At 46.5% G+C, this 21,313-nt stretch overlaps 1 protein-coding gene across 1 annotated transcript; it reads left to right on the top strand.

Annotated features, from left to right (window-relative positions):
- Window positions 1–18,896: 18,896 nt before the first annotated feature.
- LOC128716238 (uncharacterized) lies at window positions 18,897–20,489 on the top strand. The gene has a single exon (XM_053811159.1). It carries the CDS (start codon window positions 18,897–18,899, stop codon window positions 20,487–20,489), a length of 1,593 nt encoding a protein of 530 aa, XP_053667134.1.
- The last annotated feature ends 824 nt before the right edge of the window (window positions 20,490–21,313 follow it).

Genomic DNA, 21,313 nt, shown 5'->3' with positions numbered 1-21,313 from the left:
GTATTCCTGGAGAATTTTTTTCGTTTCCCAACATTTCATGCTATAATTTGGCTTTACTTTCCTTCCTCGAACCACTGCATGAAGAAACCACATTTTTATAACTCTTTTAAACACACAAAACATCCGCTTGCAATTTTATCCTGCACTGTTGTTTGCCTCAGTCCTGCTTCCGAACCATGGCCACAAGCATGCGCCCTTTCGGCGAGCTTCGAGCTAACGCGATCGAAGCTAACAAGGTTCCACACCGCGATCCACACACACACACCCCTTATTAACGCCACCCATTTCCCTCCGTGATCATCTGCTGCCGGAAAGCGTCCAGCCGTCCCCAGCGGCATCGTCGTGCCGAGTAAGGTGAAGTTGGTCGCCAACACACTCCCCACGGCACCCCAAAAGGGCACCGACAAACGATTTGGTTGTACGCGGGGCGCGCCGTACGATCGCGCCTACCGAAAGACGGTTCCGCATTTCGCACCTTCCCTTTCTCTGCAACTCCAGCTCCCCGGTTGCACCGCTGTCCACATCCACACCGAAATGACACCCGGAGAAGAGAAGAAACGCCGAAAAAGTGCAATTTGTAATTATGCGCGCTTGTTCTTCAAACCGAAACGGGAGAAGAAAAGAAACCAACCGAAATATTGGGAACTCGCGAACGAGCCCGGCACCGAGACGCTTCCCCTGCCCCTTCGGGTCCCGTCCACCTCGTGGACCCTCGTGGCAGATGTAACGATCCCGACAGAGGAGGATCCCGCATTTAGAGGTGCGTTTCGTGCTGTTCGGCATCGTTTGCCGTGTTGGTAATTTAATTAAAGGGACCGATCCATTGTTGACACGAAACGGGTCCGAAAATTGGTGCGGCAAATGGAACCAAAGTTCCTTCGGGTCGGACTTGGCCCGGAAGGATCCGAATCGACGGCACACGGTTACCACTCTTGGTGTGACATTTTCACATCACTCTATCGCTTTGGTTCACTTTATCTTCGTTTTTTTTTGTATTATCGGAGTAACGATCAGTTATCGCTGGGACGCAAATAAACGAACCGATCTTAACTGATAGTTGTTTTTTTTTTTCGTTGGTTTTGGTTGCTCTTCGCAATGGACAGGGTATGCGGTGCTAATTATTGTGAATAATGGCAAAATTAAGTGTACAATCAAAGAGAAGCGAGAGAAAGACAAAGAGTGGCTCATGAAAACGAGGACACAACGATCGTGCACGGTGAACGTTTGTGTTTGAGAATTAAGCGAAAATAGAAGAAAGTTAATCAAGTAACATCATCAGGCAGGACATTAACACACAGAAGGGCACTTCCGTCCTGGGGTCTGGGGATGGCACCACCGAGGCCGGGTCCTTCCGTGGTTTCTGGGAGAACCACGAAATGCAAGGGTGCAAAAACACATTTTCTCACATTTTTTTGTTGTTGTTGCCCCCAGTGCTGTTGTCATGTCCGCTTATCTTCTCCTCAAGCAGCCGGGTGCATCGAAACCGGGCTCATTTACAGTTTGTGTCTGCTTTTTTCACCTTTTTCTTCAACGCTACCTACATTAACACTTAACTTCTCCCTTTTGCACTTCCACGCCACCCGACTTCCACGTCGGCTTTCGGTCGGTTCGGTGTTATGCGTGTGCGCAATGTACTTAAGTGCTGTCGAGCTGGTAGTTTGTGTTTTTTTTTTGTTCGGTCTCCCTCGAGTCCCCCCCCCACCTATGCATGCAATCGTACTGTGTTGTGCTACTTCATCATTCCATTTGCCGGCTTCCTACCCCGTAAACCCGGCGTCAGGGACTTTTTACCCTTCGGGGCAGATTGCGTGCCGAAGGAAATATTTCACAATTAGCAAAACTGACAAATTCAAACCATCCTTACAAAACGTAAAGTATACAAACGTATCGACACGTCGGATAGCATATAATGTGTGACCGCTTGCCCAAAAGGGGAAGCGGGGAACGGTAGGAGAGCAAGACCGTTCTAAAATGACTTCCACTTTTCTTTAAGGACATTAACACTACGAGCGAACGGAACGGGCGAAAAAGCAAAACCGTTTGGAGTTCATTTTGTTGATGAAGTTTTTACCTGTTTTATTTCTGTATGTTTTGCTGGTCTGTTAAGTGTGTAATGTTTTCGCAAGTATTTGGCCGTACAGTTTTTGTTGCACCCTGCCCTCCAGAAGGAGAACACTGAGAAAAACCAGAAAGATTACACGCATTACAACAACCTGGTGGAAGGTAATCAATTTGAAGCTTTTTTTCTGCCATTCTTCATTTGAAAGTGTGTGTGTTCACTTTTTCATCCCTCTTGGATCGTTCTACAGAACTTTCGCACAGGGGCGAAGGAATTAGTTTTCCATTGGGCAAATAAGAATGAGGAAAAAAAAACCCCACCAAATCAACTTTACCACACCGGGGTGATTAGGAGTGTTGTGTTGCTTTTTGCGTTGCTCCAGTCACTTTGACTGCCCGTGTGTGGAATGTTACCGGAAGTTTGGTTGTTTCGGTCTCCGTTTTGCAATTACTTATACCCTCCCTCATGCTCCGTCCCTTTGATTCTATCGCGCAAAGTAACGGGTTGTAGTGTAGTTGTAAAACTTTTACGACACACAATGGCGGTGGTCGACCTTCGTGACGCCATCGTTACCTGTGATCATAAAAAAACATTGATGACATTATCGCAAATCAATCAAAGGTGGCAAAGAAAAGTGAGGAAGTACGTTTTGTGCTCTTTTTTGCCCTTGGTTCTGTTTAATCAACGTGCAGGAATAGTTATAAGGAATGCGTTTGAAGTGCCTTTTCGAATAAGGCAAATAACTCATTTACTTACAATCACTTTTAGCGACGAACGGAATCAAGAAAAAAGTTGAAAAATTGATTAATGTCTAATATCAGGGTTGAACAACTTTTTTTTTAATGCTTTGAAATTCCAACCATATATTTGTGTGTTTTTTAATTTGTTACGTGAGTTTTGTTCATTTTTACATAATTTTTGTTTATTTAAACTGTTTTTTGTCCTACTTATATACCATTGCAATTTTAATTTATTAATTTTAGATGACTTGCTATTTTAAATATAATTGTGCAGCTTCTGACATTTAGTATCGATTTAAGCTCGCTCATAAAATGAAGCAAAGATACCTTTTTTTCTGGCAAATAATCTCAAACAAAAGGGTTTCCTATCCCTGACTAGGAAGGCACGTAAGTCCGTTCCGTATTGTCGGGCAATAAAAACTCCATCAGTTCTTCCTCCAGTTGAGTTGTTCTCAGGAACTGTCTGCAATAAAAATGATCCCATATCCTCGCATATCCTCAACGAAATAAAATATGTTGCTCTTATTTATAAATTTCATTGAAAATTCTTGTTAGAGACATTTCCAATAAATTCATTTGAAGCCTGATGTATGTAAATCCTGCTCCAAGTGAAGGATGTGAATATAAATGTCACTTCATCGATAGAACAATGAAACCCAACAAATTGTGCACATGAATATCTCATGCTGTGCATTCGAAGGAATTTAATCATCAGTATTCGTGTTCGATATCACATTTGGCATACATCTGAGAGAAAGAGAGTTATCTGGAACTCACTATAAATAGGATCAGCATAAACCTAATGTTTTCCATCGAATTGAACATTACACTTTCGACATTCAGTTGTCAACCTGGATGTTGAACAAAACATGGGTTCTCGTGGCAATTAGTGTACTTGACGAGTGTTGGACGCATCATCGCAGTAAAACTTCCCGCTCCAATGTGCCGAACATTTGGCACAACCGGACCAGTCGGCTGATTGACAGTTCGCGACCGGTGAACGTTGGCTTCACATTGTTACAGACCTTTCCGGGGCAAACCTCGAATCACCGAAACCCGATCAAACGTTTCGGACCATTATCGTTCGGAGCGGTTCACGTGATGGAAACCTGACATTCCTGTCACGGTGTTTCGGTGGACGCGCGGTGGGTCTCAATTGTGTGTCACCCGGCAAATCACACCCGTCCACGAAGGTACGGGAGTACTTGATGCCATTCGGTTTTCCGCTAGCGGTGTGGTGCAATGTCGCGGTTTTTTCGGCCAAAACTACCACCCCTCCCTTTGGCGATCCTTTCCTGGAACCTGCGGAACCAGCTACGGGACTATTCGAAAAATGCGTCGACAGTCGGCAAAGTTCTGGAGCAGTGAGGTTTATTCTGCTCGAAATGTTGCTCTAATTATCTTGCCGCCCCCTCCCCCACTACCCTGGTTTAGGGCTAGAGCGAAACGGGAATGCCAATTAGGCCAATTTTGGCGCAACCTACGCCACCGTGAAGCTCGAACCACGCTCTGTTCGACTTGTGGTTTGTCTGCTGTTGCGGTCCGCATCCCCACGAAAGCTCTCAGTTCGGTTCGGTGTTTTATGGAAGCGCAAAGGCAGCGCAAACAATATCAGAAAAACGCAAGCACCGACAGAATTATTTCCGGCGCGATAAAGGGACAGTAAATATTTGTTACTATTTTAGCGCGCGCGAATACTGGCGAGCGTGGTACGAACGTTCTAAAAAATAATTGGTGCATTCCAGCCAACGTAGCAACGCCTGGTGGCCTGGGTTGGGGAGTGAAGGGTGAAGAATGTGCAGTGACCACAACAGTATTCATCGAATGATTTCATGAACCGTTTACACACACACACACCGATGGTAAGAAAGATGGCAACTTTTACCTTACGCCGAGTGGTTACAAGGCTCAAAGGATGGGGCGAGGTGGAGCTCGGAGCGATTCGGGCACTCCGCTCACAATGCATTAAATCCAATAATGGAAAGTGTTGCACTTAATTTTCGACTTCATCTCGCATCGTTTGCTGTCAAGGCGCATTGCGAGAAGGCGCAGTGAAGGCGATAATCGTTTTGACAGCGTCCGTCGCCAATCGTCGTCGTTTGCGTGATGGTTGCGATGTTTTTTGCTTTTTCGTTTTGCGTTGTTTGGAGTGTACAGTTTTCGAAAAATGTCTCCACCGAAAGTTGGGCTCCAGCAATATGAAGAAACCAAACGCAAAAAACGGGGCGAACTTCAAGGGCATCGATGTGTGTGCATTAAGGGCAGTGTGCATTCGTAGCGTAAAAGTTTCCGCCAAAGCCAAATAAAGGTGCGCGTACAGCCGGAAAATGTGGCGATGATATTGGAAGCGAAAAGTTTTCAAACACGAAAGCGCACATTTTTTCCCGTGGTGTGACATGTTTGCAACCGGTACGGGTTTAATTATGGTGAAAAAGAGATTAGAAAATGTCATTTTTGATGTTTATTATTTTTTAACTAATTTTGCTTCAGCAGTCCAGTATGGTAGGACAAGTAAAATATATTATACTATGAGCTTTTCGTTTATGGCAATGATGGTAATTTTTAAATAAAGGAATTTAAATTACTACTTAAAAAATACTTCGAAAATTTCATCGGTATTTATATTGCAACATTCCAAATGATGTTTTTCAAATAGATGGACAACTAAAAAATTTAATAAAATCATAAAGAAGCTTACCCATCTGTGCCGCCACCTTTATACAGCACAGTGTAATTGAACTGACGCGGCCCATTGTCCCCGGAAAGCGTAAGCGCAAGACCTGCCACAATCGAACGAAACCGTGCAAAAGTCCTCGCGCGAACGTCGCGAAACAATGCCACGGAAGTCCTTTTACGGCCCTTATCGTCCGTCTCTCCGTCTTCCTTTTCCCCATTGCTGTTGCGCTCTATCTCAAAGTCCAACGAAGGAGGATTGTGGGACGTAGAAATATGGGCGAAAAATGAGCGAATCGTTTTTAGTTTTGTTTTTACAATGTTTTTTTTTTTACATTCTGTTTCGTGCTCTTTGTTTTACTTTTCCAGCTTGTGACAATTTTTATCAACGTTTTGTGTATTCCTTTCCCATTTCGGGGACAGTTCGTTTTGATTTCGCTCCGATCACGCAAATTGTCCGTCCTTGTGGGGTTCGATCAATGGATGCGCGATGGACGGATGGATGGATTGGCTTCGGGAGCAAATTCGTTGATTCGTTTGTGCTTTCAGCTCGGAACGCTGCAGCGCCCATGTTCGGATGGGTTTGCTGTCCAAACGGTGTGGTGGGATATTGTGTGCAAATCAGCTCGCCAGTTTGTTCTACAATCCGTCCGCTTTCCAGGTCATCCAATTTTGATTTAAGCCCGATGGGGGACGGTTTGCATCGGAGTTGAGTGCTCGAGAAGCAAGAACTTTTATTGGAAATTGTCTTGGTATTGCACATTTATCAAGATTTTTGAAGCAACAAGATCTCAAAAGTGTTTGGAATAGACCTTTAGATATTTTTTTTCGAACACCGACAAGCTTAAAGTTTTATTAATTCTCTTAATAAAGCCACAGCACCTCTTGAGTATAAAGCACCGAATTGTAGCGATGACCATATTTTCTTCCCCACAAAGAATCGATTATCCTTTCGTACATGTTCGTTCGATAAGTTTTACATTTTTGTTGCGAACACGAAAACGGCTCAAATGATGATGAAATACAATACTTTAAATTGGGTCCATTCTGGTGCCCCATTTCGGAGCTCGAGTTCCCTTCAAGTACACACACAAACACAGGTTGGGTAAAAAGGTCCACCACATCACCTTCAATCATGCACACACATTTCGCACTACCGTCGTACGCATCCGTTCCGTCCGTAGGCCCCCCTCCTCCCCCCCTCGTCCTTTCCCCTGTCAAATCTCCTTAATAACCTCGGTGGGTGCGTGTGGGTTTGTGCAAAAGTGCAAAATGTAAAGAGAGGAAGCGGCGAAAGAAGATTAAAACTGCCCACAACTCCCCAACACACACACACACCCAACTCCCCTTGCATGGATGATGCATTTGGGCAGGTAGAGCAACGTTAGCATTCAAACCCTTCTGGCCCTCGCTTCGCCACTCTTTAAGCTTTAACCTATGAAACTCATTTTCACTTACGCAGTGTGAGGGCGAAAAGGTAAAAGATAAACTTCCACGCACACACACACACACACAAAAGGGAGGATCGAATTACAGACCCCACTCATTGCCCCAGCCCCATTCAGCATCATGTTCCAGAACCCCTGCGCGTTCTGCATGTTGCATAGTGTTGGGGGATCTTTTGTTTTATTTTTCCCTCTTGTAGCTTCTTTCTGTTTTTTGCAAACTCCCTGCCGCCTCTTTTCTTCTTAATTTTCCTCACTCTCTAATTCCGGCCCCGCCCACACGCACACAACACACACACGCGTACGCACGAACGCACGCACGCAGGAGCATCCCCGTTTGGTACGTCATCTTCCTCTTTCGGTCTTCATTATTTTGCCCCGGTGCGTTACCGAAGTAGGCGAGCGCAATTTGTGATGGGATGCAAGTGATGGTAAAAAAGGGTGTAAAGAAAAAAAAAACGAAAGGAAAAACGCATAATATGCAAGCCGAAGTGCATCCACTGCGCTTACGTGCCAGTGCCGTTCCACCATCGTTGCGTCCAGCGTGTCACGCCTGATCGGTTGTGGGTCTCTCCTCCCTTGACCCTTGACGCAATCCTCCATGCCTGTGTGTATGTGTGTTTATGCGAAAAAGAGAGAAAGAAAGAGGGCGAGAGATAGAAAACAACCCTTCGAATAGGTTGCATTTATACGCGTTTTAGAGGGTTGTGTTGTTGCTGTTGTTGTTTTGTTTTAACAAATTCTCCATATCGGATTTCTTCTGCTACATTCCTGTCCTTTTTTAAACGCCCCCTGCGTCCCTTCCCACTCACCCCTCCTCCCCGGGGTGAAGCTGTCGGGAGCTGCTGTCACTCTGCTTTGAAGCAAAAACCGGCGAAAACAACCGAATCGACCGAACGATACGGTGATACGGTACCAGGGCGTCCCAGGACAAGGAAATGCGGAGCGGGGCACAAGATGGGGAAAATACTCCAGGTTTTCTGTTTTCCTTTTTAAACCGAACGAAAAGTACCTTTTCACACCTTTTTTTTGCTGCTGCACCCCTTCCTGCAGCCTGATCCCGCTTCTCCTGTCGCTTGGTTGTGGCTTGTGTTACCAGTACCCCGATTTTTTGTACAGACACATGCACACTGTTGGATGCAAATCAGAACACACACACACACACTTTCGATAGAAGCCAAAAGGATTGGCATTGTTTGAGAAATGGAACATTCCGCATTGGGAAGAGAGATTTTGTTTGAAGAGTTTCGATTGATAGGTTGTAGTACAAGCTTTTTTCCGACACAATTAATCAAATCAATGAATCGTTTTGTGAACCTCCTGTTGATGCATTGCAATGTGGGCTCTGTAACACACTTGATAGCTCATAATAGAAAACTACGAATTGGTCCAAGCAAGCCAATATTTGTATTCGTATGAGTTTGCTTCATGGATTTCATGGGTTGCTTATCGGCTATGGGTTATAACCTCAATAACTCATAGTATAACACGTCCATTTGATCCCACCGAGCAAAAAAAACACTCCTTTCTTGCATTTCAGTTGTAAATTACTTCATGTAGAATAGTAGTGTTATGTGTTTTTTTTTAATAGTATAACCGTTAATATGTATAGAATGTAAACAATTTGAATGACAACAAGTGACTAATTCAATATTAATAAACATCACCACGCCCAGTAGAGAGAACACAAGAAGAAAAAATCAATTTGCAAACCATTCATTTGGCAATGCAAATGCATCATTGGGAAGCTGCAGCAGAAAGTGGGCGCTGTAAAACAGTCCAGCGAAAAATGCATTCAAACTTGAAATGACACAACAAACACACCCTCACACACACACACAAGCACATCCGGTTAATTTAGACATAAATGGGATGTGCGAATGTAAATTTGAGGAATTTGCATAAAGCGCACAAATCGAAAACAATACCGTCGACACCGTGCTGGGAAAGACTTCAATGCAAGCGATGAACCCCACGAAAGGTAATTTTTGGGGTGTTTTTTTAATGTTTCTAAACAACTTTTCCCATCTTATTGCAGCCCACTGCACTGGTACAATTTCCTGTAAAGCCCCACAGGAAACCATACGTGAAGGATACTTTACTTTGGAGCTCGTGATAAAATAAACAATCCCCAAATTTTCACACCTTTTCCGTAAGACTTTTTTTGTGTCACCAGCGTGCTCCATAAATTAATGCTGTACGTGTGTTGTTGTAATGCTCGGTAAAACAAACCCTTATTCTTTGGCCGCCTACCACGAAGCTCTCGACCCCGGGGAAGCATCCTACCAAGTGCAAACGGCTGACGCAGTTGCAATTGCAGTTGACGTTGGTTCGGTGCGTTTTTTGTTTTGTTCTTCTTGATTTTGTTTCGAGTGAGACTTGTCGGTTGTTTTGCTGCGAGGCCAGCAAAAAAAAAATGTGTACTGCTGGAAACGGCTCGTATGTGATGCGTATGTGATTTCCCGTCCGCTGGATTCGACATACACGCTGAGTTTCCACGCCGTCCAATTTGTCAACTTTTCCGGTACGGTTTTTTTTTGTTTAGCTGTACTTACATTCCCATCCACACGTCTTTGCTTTCATTTGCCTTCTTGTTGTGCATGTGTGTGTGTGCACCATTCGAAAACCGATGCTTACGGTACGATAATTACCCGAGGCTTTCTGGGGCCAGCAGAAGAAAACTGGTCAAAGGCAGGAAAATCATCAACTTCCATCCCACAGCGACAGGATGGTGCGTGTGCTTTATGGGAGGGTTTTGTTGCTTTTTTCTTTCTCTCCAAGGTATTTCACCACTTTTCGTCCCGTTTGCACAACATTGCATTGCACTACACAGCGCAGGAAGAAATCCGATTCACCGCACCGCACACTCCTGTTGTTCCTCGTGGGCTGTTGAAGAGGAGGACTCACACAGGACCGTTCATCGTATGCGGTTGACTTTTGCTGCGCTCACTCACACACGACACGTGGCAGAATGTGAAGAAACGGTGCAATTTGTCGATGCAATCGAGGCAAAAACGGAGTTGTTTCGAGAAGTCCTAAAACCGACACCCCCCCCCCCCCCCACCTAGACTAGTGAGCCTGAAATCCGGCCACAAAAAGGGATCCATTCCATTCGGCACTAGTTTTATGTTGTTTTCATTTTCTTTTTACAAAACATACTCACACACGCACACAATCAGAGTGAAGAGAAAAACGCAACGGAAATAATTACATGACGATGTTCCGTTACAACTTTTGCTGTTAAAATCGTGTGGGGTGAATCAACGGCCAGAAGGGGGGCCTGCATTGGAGGGAACATAAAAAATAGGGGCGGTAATGGGAGTTGGTGGAGAGGAGTTGGAAATTTTGCACTTCATTTTTACTACGCACAATTCTGCACCATTCACCAGTTGGAAAAGCAGCAGGAAAACGCTTTTCATTTCTCGTCCATGGCAAAAGTTATCCCTTTTTGGCTGCAATAAAAATTCTCCACCAGCACCGTGGTAATAGCGCAGAGCGGACTTTACTTTTGGACGATAAAAGATAGTTTTTTTTTTATGCATCATTGTTTTTGTTGTAATAAACCGAAAAACAACACTGGATTAATGTTTTAATGTGGTAACATGGTCTAGAGAAAAGCGCAAATTATGTGTTTTTGTGCTGTGTTTTATTTTTTCTTGCACCAATGGAGTTTGGCTAGGAAGTTATGTTGATTTTGCGTTGAAGAGTTACTGCTTTATTAATCAAATATTTAATCATGTGGCATTGGGTGTTATTTAAATTCACACTGGAATAAATAAAATAAATTGAGCATAAGTTGTCCAGCTTTACTTTCTTTGGTGTTAAGGTATCGCTCTATGGAATAAAAAAACGACAACGTGGCCATTTTGTTCCTGGAAAAACAACTCCAATTAACTCCGCCATTTACTTTACAGTGAACGATTTCAACCCAGTGAAACATGTCACTCGCATTTCGTGAAACCATTTATCAAATCATCTACTTTCTGGTGCGTTAAAAATTGTTTCCCAAAACGAGATCGTCGTTTTCGCTTCGAAACTATTCCACAGCCCCCCGCCGCAGCATATAATTTGTTCCTCTGTTGTTTAATTTTCGCCAACAACAAAAGCACACATTCGCACACGTTAATCGTATATATTTAGCGCAAGACGATGACGGTGGTGGTGATGATGATACGGGATACTGATTGTGTGTGTGTGTGTGTGCGTGTGTGCCAGAACAGCACTAGGGTTTGTTTGGATTTTAATAATTTTCCCTCCGTATGCAAATTACATTCGGCTCGAAAGAAAAACGGATCGCTTTTCTCGCCGCTTCGCGGCCATTCTTCTGCTCCACCGTGTTCTTCGGTTTTTATTCGCCAGAACGGTGGGTGATTCCAAGCTGCTAAATTGTGGAAGGAAATCGGCCAGGATTTTCCCAACCCCTCGCCACTTCACTCCGTCGGCACTACCCGGGCGCGTGAAAACGTGCGAGGCATAAAAGATCTCGATCCAATCTCGAGCTCGGCAACGAGCAGGATAAGGCGAGTGGTGCGTGGAGCGGTAAAAATGGCTCAAATTATCATCAATGGCCTCCCAAACCGCAGGTTCAAGGAGTTCTCCGTACCTTCCTTCTCCTTCTCCTCCTCCTCCTCCTCCTCCGGCGTATATACGGTAGCGACCCGTTTAAGGGCCGTGGATGGGTCTCGAAGTAATTTAATTTAATCATCAACATCGCATGATTTATGATAGTTTGCATCCTTAATCACTTTTTCTTCGACAAAAACACAGGCAAAGTTCGCGAAGCTCGGCCACACTCCACCCAGCACGCGAAACGAAGCGAAGGAAACCCACCACGGGACCACCGTGTCTCTTCCTGCGTCCATTCGGCACACCAGCAAACCACGACCACACGCAAAACATTGTACAAAACGGAGGCATACACACCGAAACGCTGACGCTGACCTGCACATTTCCACGGAAAACTCGCATTGTACTGGTGTATTGATTTTTGGTAATTACGTTACCCGCCGAGATGCGGTGCGCGCTTCGTTCCTTTCGTTGTCCTGAATGAATTTGATCCTTCTTTATCCTACCCAACCGTGTGCCAACCGCCATACACACACAGAGGATGAATGTTCCGTTCCTAATGCTCGATCATGTCCATTGGCTTCCCGTTGTGTCCGTTGGACCACGAACCGAAGGATTTACATTAGCCGTGGGGAAAATGTTTACTTGCCAGTCCTACTTGCGCCCAGTCATCATCATTTATTAAGCGGGCGACCGGTTCTGAGTCGACACCCCATGCTTGGTCACGAAGCGGACAGACACCTTTTCTTTGGCCGCGTACTTGCGTGTGTGGTTGTGCTGTGCCATTTTTATCACCAATAAGGACCTTCTGGGTGGAAGAAAACTCGGGGAATAAAATGAGCACGATTTTGAAGGTAATTGGAAAATTAAACCGATACGACGGTGTTCTGTAATCACCGTTGGGTTTAATATTGAATGTTTAAAATGCTCGAACAATTTAGATGATTTGATACAGGTTAACTAGCGGTGGTCTGTTGGTTCCCTGGTTGGTAGTTAAGACCGTGTGATGCGATCCGTGTGTAAACTGATTCTAATGATAGTTTTTAGAAAAATTGCTGAACAAACAAACCCCCTTTCCGCTGATGGTTTTCTGTAGGAAAGCACCACTACCAAATCTCTTACAGATCGTTACAAAAGTTAAAGAAATTTAGAAGTGGCAAGTTAGGTATTTTCATTGCAAAATTATATGAATATTTCTTCTTATATATTACTTCCGTTTTCCACGAATCACTTTTCATTTAGCCTCTTATTAATTTTACTTGTTCGTTTGTTGTTTACATTTTGTTGTTTTAATGTTTCACATTCATTTACATGATTTGTTTACTAATTGTTTTAGCGCTGTTTTGGATTATTTCTCGGTTACTATACTTCTTTTATACTATTCTTCTTTTGTGATTTACTCTTTACGTTGTGGTTGTAATTTATTTGTTTTTAATTAACACAAATTAGTATGTGCAACTCTTTAACTTTCAAGTGAATCTCCAGTCATGAATTTCCTTGCCTAAAGCTACACTATCCTCTTGATTGATCAATTTTATCAATAAATTCATAACGGATGAAATCGTTCTCAAGCAGCTAGCCATTAATTTCATCTAAACAAAAAGAGGGCAAAATCAAATTGAAATCTTCCGCACAAAAACACATCTGGAAGAGGATGATTTACACAAGAAGCAGCATATTTACTCAATATTTGCCTTTTCTTGTCGTGCGCTTCAACTTGTCCCGGGTATTTGGGAGCGGGTGAGGGAAGGGAATAGCGATGAAAACAGGACCCCGTTCGAGTTTTCAAAGGAGCTAGATATAAATGAATGCTACTGCGCAAAAAAAAAAAAAAAAGATGGAAGAAAACGTCTACCAAAAGCCAGCGGCAGGCCTTTTGGTTCTTAATGGTCGGTTTGCCATTTACGGAACCAAAATACGTACCGTTGCCGGTTCCCGCGTTGTGCTACTCCACCGGTCGATGTATAAATTGACGTAATTGACTGGAAAGGATCTCTTCCCCGACCCGAGTTTTCCCTTCGGCCAGGCATGTGTGTATGTGTGCATTTGTTTGTTGTTTGCTATTTTTTTTCTCTCTGCTTCTACCTTCTTTGTCCAATATCTCCAATATGTTTGGCACCGGAACGGGATCCACCCGGCTAGGAGAGGGTGGTTTGCGCCGCACACACCACCGACGCACCGAGAGGGATGAGTTTGAGTGAATAAATAGCAAAAGAGACCCGTCGCAAAAATTGATGTTTCATCGACGGACGGATAGATTTCGTAACGGTAGCTTAACGGACCATGCCGGGACTCTCTGGACTGGCAAAAAAGCGAAAAAGGACCTCGTATCCATCTTGCATCGCGGTGGGTGAGTGAGTGGCTCGTAAACCATTTAAGGAAGCCCGGTAATCATGAGTCTGATGATTCCTGACCACGCCTGACCATCAAAACGTGACGGGGGTAAGGGGGGGAATTCCTTGGAAGGAGCAAACCTCACACTCTTCCGACGCTACTCGAGGTCTTTCCGTCGTCCGAAATCGATACTTCCTTCTTGCAAAGCTGGAACCGCCCGCAGAAGCAGGACGGGACGGCAGAAGGCTGGGAGGGGGCCCTCCAGCAACTCCTCCAGTAAGGACCAATGTTCGGGATATCCGATTTAGTGCAATGTGTAATGTCTATAATCAACGAAACGATCCGACCACGGTGATGCGATTGCGACGGGACCTTGCCCATTTACCGTGGGTGGAGGAAGGGGTTTTGGAAAACTGCAGCACACCCTGTCCGGGGCTGTTCGGGCTAATTTTATTTCTTCAGCAAACAGTCCACCGTCTGGAAGGTAAATTGCAACGTTACATGTGGGAAAGCGCCCTCAACGCCGGCGTGTATTACCCGTGGGCGCCTCTTTTCCCGACAACGCAGGAGCATAAATTAATCAGAAAATCGATTCCTCCAAACTTGGGGGAGGACATTTCGCGGAAAGGGGAACTCCACGGGTGGGGTGGACGATTTTTCCTGGGCTTTTTGGGGGTTGGTTTTCCCCCGTTACTCCTTTACATTGGGAAGGAAGTTGTTGCGGTGGTGGTGGTGGTGCCCCATTGAAGCAGGGCTAGTGATTCGTTGCGAGCGATAAAGACTTTAATTATTACGGCAAATAGTGAAGGATTTTTCCAGATCCACACCACATCCTCTTTCCTCCTGATTTTCCTTCTCTCCTTCCCCTTTCCACCGGTTTAACCCCTTTTCTTTTCGGTCGCGCAGGGAAATGGCCCGTCTACGCCAGGTCTCTGTTGTCGTGGGCTTAATTTCGGGTTATGTGGGCCCCTTCCGGACCGGAAGTGGAACGTTTCTTTTATGGGTGGTACGGGTGAGTTTGTGGGTCGGTAGCCAATCAGTGACAAAATCAGCGCTCCCTCCAGCACGAGGCAACTATTGCCCCGGAGTGAGGTTTTGTGTAAGTTTTGGTGAAGTGAAAGAATCCGGCAAGGATAGAATCGTTAAAACGATCAACGACACTTTGGGGCTTTTTTAACGACAAACCGGTCCACGCGGGATCGCGGGCGTGTAAGATGCGTAGCTGTTTTGGGCGGCGCAGTTACGGCTTGATAGCGCACTCAGGACGGAAACTCGAGAAGGAACTGGTATAATGTGTCTGTGGACAAGAAATTTAATGTGCCAGCACACGGGCTCGAACTCATTTATGAAGTAATTTTCAGCAATATCTTAGATCATGTCTCACGCTAGAATAAAATAAACACCTTGGAAAAGGTGTTCAAATCTGATTTCGTGAGAGTTGGAACAATTTTGAGGAAGAACAGTAATGATTACTCATTTACGAGAGTTAAAATTACACCTCGAAACCTACTGATATCAGCAATTACTTTCACTCGAAAGAAAGCTTTATCTGCACAAAACGATAGATGATAAGCTGGTAGCACTATTGCATTCTAAATTCTCCAGAACGTGTGGTGCCGCGAACCGGACAAAACATGTTTTATGGATCTTAGGAGGTTTTGCATTTTCCCGTCGGTAGAACAAGAACCGCATCACCAAAAATGATTCATCCACGGAAATGGTTTGCGCGAGTGAGAACCGACCTGAAAGCGAACCAGAAGCGAATTGTTTTCCCCATCTCACGCACACGCTTACACACGGCTCATTCCAGTCGGCTTTCGGAAGCCCCCGTTGACACGCACACACATGCGGGCACGAGTTTTGTAACGCGAAGTTTTCACCCAGCCCGGCTCGAAATTGTATAGTGAGAAGCGCAAATTGAAACGCACCGTGTGTAGCTCGCCACATCATGTTCTCACCTCGCGCACTGCTCGATTCACTTCGTGAGCTGCTCGAATGGTGGACGGGAGAGCGATAGCATGCTGCACCGCTCACGCTCCCTGTGCTCGCGAGAAATATTCTCACGAAGGTATGCGCGAACACACAACACACGCACGCACACGCGCTCACCAGAAGCACCCGACGCAGTGTAAAAAGTGTCTTCGCACGGCTTTCGCACGCTCTCACGCTCACTTGCAATCGGAACGTCGCGCCGAGCGGTTGTGCCGTGTGTGCTCGCGTACTTTGCCCGTACTGTTTCACGCACGGGAAACGAAAACAATAGCAAGGGGAGGGCATACCAAGCCAAACAGCAGTGAAGAAAGCAAACAAGAAACGTTAGTGTTGAGCCCGGAATCGCGTGTCACCGCGTGAGAAGAAAATTCTCCATTTTCCAATTGCGGAACAACAGCAGCAGCAGTATTCGAACAGAAAGGTGTGTGTTTTAGTGGTTTCGGAGGCCCGGTCTGTTGTTTAGCAGCAAAGTGAGTAGTGAGTGGCGATAAATGGTTGCATGTGTAAAGTGTGCGTGAGCAAGCGAGAGAACGAGAAGGAAGCAGAACGGGAAGACGGAACAGTTCGAAGACATTCCCAGACGGTTGGTTTTATTTGGGAAAAAGCAAAAGGTACTGGTTTTTCAAGTTGTGTGTGATCTTGAAAACCGGGCGCGCGCGTCTTCACCGTCACACACCACCTCCTGCCCATTGCGGTGTGTTGGATGCTGCCATATTACCGTCGCTCGATCTGTGGAAGGAATTTATTTCACGTTTCGTGCGTGCGTGCGGCGAAGCCATCACGAATAGACCTCCGGCAAATCGGTTCGGTGAAAAACGTCGTGATGCGTGTGAGTGCGTACTGCTAACATCCACACTCAAGTCCATTTCTTTTCTTCGTTTGGCCGTAGGCAAAGCCTACTTGTCAACAGTTTTCACAGAGCGTGGTGAAATAAGAGTGTTTAACGGGCGTGAGAAACGAAACACTGTTGGTGCTCGGGTGCTCGTTGCGTGATAAATTGGATTTTGTTGTAGTTTTTCCCACTTCTTAACCCACCAATATACGACAACTCAACTTGTGAAGGAAGCCGAAAAGTGAGCAAAAAAGGCACCTCAACAAATCACATCTGCCTTTGGTTGCGCGGGCGGGGGAAGAAGAAAGTGTGTCTTTCTTTCGGCATACCACCGACGAGAGTGTGTAAACGAGGTGTAAATGATTTATGCTGCATGTGTTTCTACCAGCCTCGAAGCTCTCGACCGCAAGCAAACAAAACCGAACCCCGAGGATGGATGATGTGCGCCCCCGTAGGTGGATTTGAATAATTTGTTCCCAATCCTCCGGAGCAATCCAGACACCCAATGGCATGGCACTCAAGCCAGCTTGAGTTGAAACCAATAAACCAGCAGCAGTAGTAACGTTCTGCGTGTGTGTATGTGTGTGTGTGCAGCCTTTTTTATTCGTTGTTTCCTGTGGAAAATAAAAAAAAAAGAATCCCAAATTAAAACACACGCACAGCGAGTAGCGAGTACGGCGCGAGTGTAAGCGAGAAGGCTTTGCGTTGCGTGGTCGCGAGTGAGAAGCGCGAGCGAGAAGAGAAGGAAAGAGAAGAAAAGGTGATTTTGGTGGCCCCGAAAAGAAGAATAATTCAGGAAGTGTGTGCGTACGTGCTGGTGTGTCTCTTCGCTTCTTCGCGCTGTGTTTTTCTACGTGCCGTGTGTGTGTGTGTGCATTCCGTGAATGAGTGTGTGAGCAAGTGTGTGCCGCTGTCTGCACAACACCACCCGCACACGCCGCTCCCTCCACAACCCAGACACGGTGTGTTGTGTTGTTACCGGCACATCATTGTGCGTTTGAATACAAAAAGAAGAAGCAAACGAGAGCAGAAAGGAAAGAGAGAGAGAGAGAGAAAGGAAAGAGAAAAATAATTTGTAAAATCCCGAAAAAAAGAAGTCGTGAAGTGGAATAACAAAAGTAAAACCGGGAAAGGAAAAGCAAAAAGAAAATGGTCGAAAAAATTTGAGCCGTGCCCGCACCACACCACCTTTATTACATGGCCGGTGTGCTGAGTGCGAGTGCGTGAGTGTATGTGTGCGCCACTGTACGTGTGCACGGGTGTGTTTGTCGAAACGTGCCAAGGTGTATGTGTGATGTTGTTCTCAGCGGAAAGGAAGGAATAGAATTACACAATATATACAAACACACACACACACGCGCATACATACACATGCACGGGTGTGTGGAGTGAATTTACCCAGTGTGTATGTGTGTGCAAGCGACCGCGTATTGATGATGCGTGAATAGGATGTGCATTTGAGCGTGTGTGCGTGTATGTTTTAAACACCTTTTTTTTCCTACTCACTATTGTTTCTCTCCACAGTGTAGAAGAATGAAGTATGCGTAGATTGTGTGGCGTTTAGTGAGCTAAAAAAAGGAAGATTAAAATTCGGCAAATCGAATGCCCTAAAGTGAGCGGAAGAGAAGCAGCAGCAGCAAAAAAACGTTCGCGTTCGTGAAAATTCAATTTATCGTTCCTGCCGGCGCTTGTTTGTTGTGTTGTGGGGGGCTTTGGATTTGTGCGGTGTTTTATTATATATTTTTTTTATCGTTGCCTGCCCCATCGCCGTGTGTGTCTGTATGAGAAACAACGGAAAGCACTCAGCATAAATCTCACGGCGCGGTGAAGCTGAGCTTGTGTTGGCCTGCAGGGGTTGATACGATAAACATATATGCAGTCTCCCACATCTCCCGGCCGCCCCAGTTGGTGTCAATTCACGCCGGGTCGCTTTTGGAACGCATGAACCTAATCGTGTTTTTTTGGGAGGAAACCGTTTGACATTTACGGATACGCTGACTGCAGAGTGAGCCGCGGTTGTGTTGTGTGAGATTCCGAGATGGATGACTCCGGTCGCTGATAAGTGGGTAGATAAACGAAAGACACACCATCAGATGATGACAGCTGTCATCGGTGGTGAGCCTTGATCTTGATCGTGTGTTTTGCGCACGGAGCAACGCGAAAGAAGAGAGTGAACGCCTCAAGAAACGGAGAACTTTCAGTAGATAAGGAAGATCATTAGTGTGTGTGTGTGTGTGGTGTGAAATGCTAACAGAATGAAAGTCCGGCATCATTCTCATCACGGTACCAAGAGTGACAAAGGTTGCTACAGTAGTAGTAGCAGCAGCAGCAGCAGCAGCAGTATGGCTTTGAGGGAAGTAGACACAGATGCCATCGATCGACGACGGTGTAGTAGAACGGCAGCAGTATCGTCGACGACCACAACAGTAGCAACGAATGGACGAAATCTTCGGTGGCAGAGGCGAACGTCGTCGGCAGTCCACAGTAATAGCAGCAGCAGCACCTCGGGGACGGGCTGGCGAAGGAGAAGCAGTAGAGCACTGGACAGTGAACCTCCCCGGGAAGATGACAGCAACACACTCACCAGCAAACGGCGCCGGTACAGAAACGTAAACGCCCGGTTAAGATGCTGCCTGCCCGGTGTTGGCACCAGCTCCGCCCTGACGATCGCGCTGGTGATCGCGCTGCAGCTGGTCGCACTGCAACCGACCGTGCTGCACTGTGCCAAAACGTTCTACATGCACTGGAACACGACGAACAGCATCTTCCGGATCGACAACACCGACCACATCATCGACGTGAACAAGGGCAACGCGCAGTTCGAGTACGATCAGGTGCATATCATCTGTCCGGTGTACGAGCCGGGCACGTTCGACAACGAGACGGAGAAGTACATCATCTACAACGTGTCGAAGGTGGAGTACGAGACGTGCCGGATCACGAACCACGATCCGCGCATCATCGCGATCTGCGACAAACCGAACAAGCTGATGTTCTTCACCATCACGTTCCGCCCGTTCACGCCACAGCCGGGCGGTCTCGAGTTCCTACCGGGCAATGACTACTACTTCATCTCGACCTCCTCCAAGGATGACCTGCACCGGCGGATAGGGGGCCGCTGCACCACCGACAACATGAAGGTCGTCTTCAAGGTGTGCTGTGCGGATGACCAGCAGCAGCAGCAACATCACGGCCATCTGCCGTCGAACGGCACCGTGCTCGGTGGTGGTCACTCCCACGACGGTTCCAGCAGTGGCGGTGTGTCGATCAACACCAACAACACCATCTCGATCGATGCGTTCGATCCGAACTCCCGGCTGCTGCCACCCGCCATCAACACCAGCCAGGGCAACATCGTGCAGAACACCGTCAACTGGCCGGTGTGGAACGATGGCCAGCAGCATCAGCAGCCCCCGCATCTGCCACCCCACGTACGTCCACCGCCTGCAACGCCCGCCATCATCGGAGTGAACGGGCGACACAACCACCACTACACCGCATCGCCACCCCGCACCTCGATCAACAGCGGCACGGGGATGGGCGTGGGATCGGGCGGGTCCGGCGGTCTGTACGGTAACGGTAACCTTAATAACCATAACTACAACATAAACAGTCCACCGTCCAATGTACATCCGGGCCAGAGTAAACCGACGAAGAAGACGAAAGAGTACGACAAGCACCCGAACGAGGTGGTGAAGAATGAGGAGCTTACGTACAACAATGGCGCCATGGCACCGCGGTGTTCAACCCGCTCGGTAGTGGTGCTGGCGGTGGCCATTTCGCTAGTGTTCGGACGGTGGACGGCTGCCACACCGATCGGCAGCAGTTGGCGATTTTTGACGAGCTGAGGATCGTGTGAAGAACGAGGTGCAGAAGAACCAGGCGTAGTTGGAGGCGAAGGCGGAGGTCACGCAGGCGATGTACCACCACCATCACCACCCTGCGCCGATGGTCCTGTCTCGACATCCCTTTCGCTGCAGTAGTGTGTGTGTTTGAGTGTGTGTGTGTGTGTCCTTCCCCTACTCCCCGGTGCAATCCTGATAATCCCTCCCCTCACCTTGGGCATGATGAGGATGTGAAGGATGCGGCAGGGCGTGGTTGGCAGTTTTCGAGAATAGCAGCTGTTGGTCCGCGGTGGCGCCGATGGGAGACTCTTTTGCTGTCTTCATAAGGTCCCTGGTCCAGGGAAGGTTGCGGCATGTAGATAGACCCCTTTTTGTTGAGGAAGAACAGGCTAGCGTTACGTACGCATACGTAACATCATCCCGTTCATTATAGTCACGCGAGAAGAGGAGATCCCGTTTAATATAAATCCCTTCCCCCCACAATTCTATTAGGAGAGCTAGAGATGACTCGTCCACACGCGGCGGTATTTTAATTCTTCGGTAGACGTGCACGCGATTTTTCTTTATTAGTGAAAAATGCAACAAGGGATGGGTGTATGTGTACGTGTGGGTGGGTGTGTGTGTGAGTGCGCATCCTAAAAACCCCTTTTTTCCCATCCACCCCCTTCCCGACAGCCTTCCAACATAAGTCCAATCCCATTAATCCTCCCCACTCCCTGCCCAATTAGGATCACACCAACCATGTAGTCGTGTAGTAGAGCAGAGTGATATTAATTTAAAGCAAAACGAAACGAAAGGTAAAAAAGTATGTAAGAAAGGTGGACAGG

This window comes from Anopheles marshallii, chromosome 3, assembly GCF_943734725.1.
Source record: "Anopheles marshallii chromosome 3, idAnoMarsDA_429_01, whole genome shotgun sequence".
Classification (NCBI taxonomy): Eukaryota; Metazoa; Arthropoda; class Insecta; order Diptera; family Culicidae; genus Anopheles; species Anopheles marshallii.
Note: the sequence above shows the minus strand (reverse complement) of the source record. Positions and strands in the feature narration are given on the sequence as shown.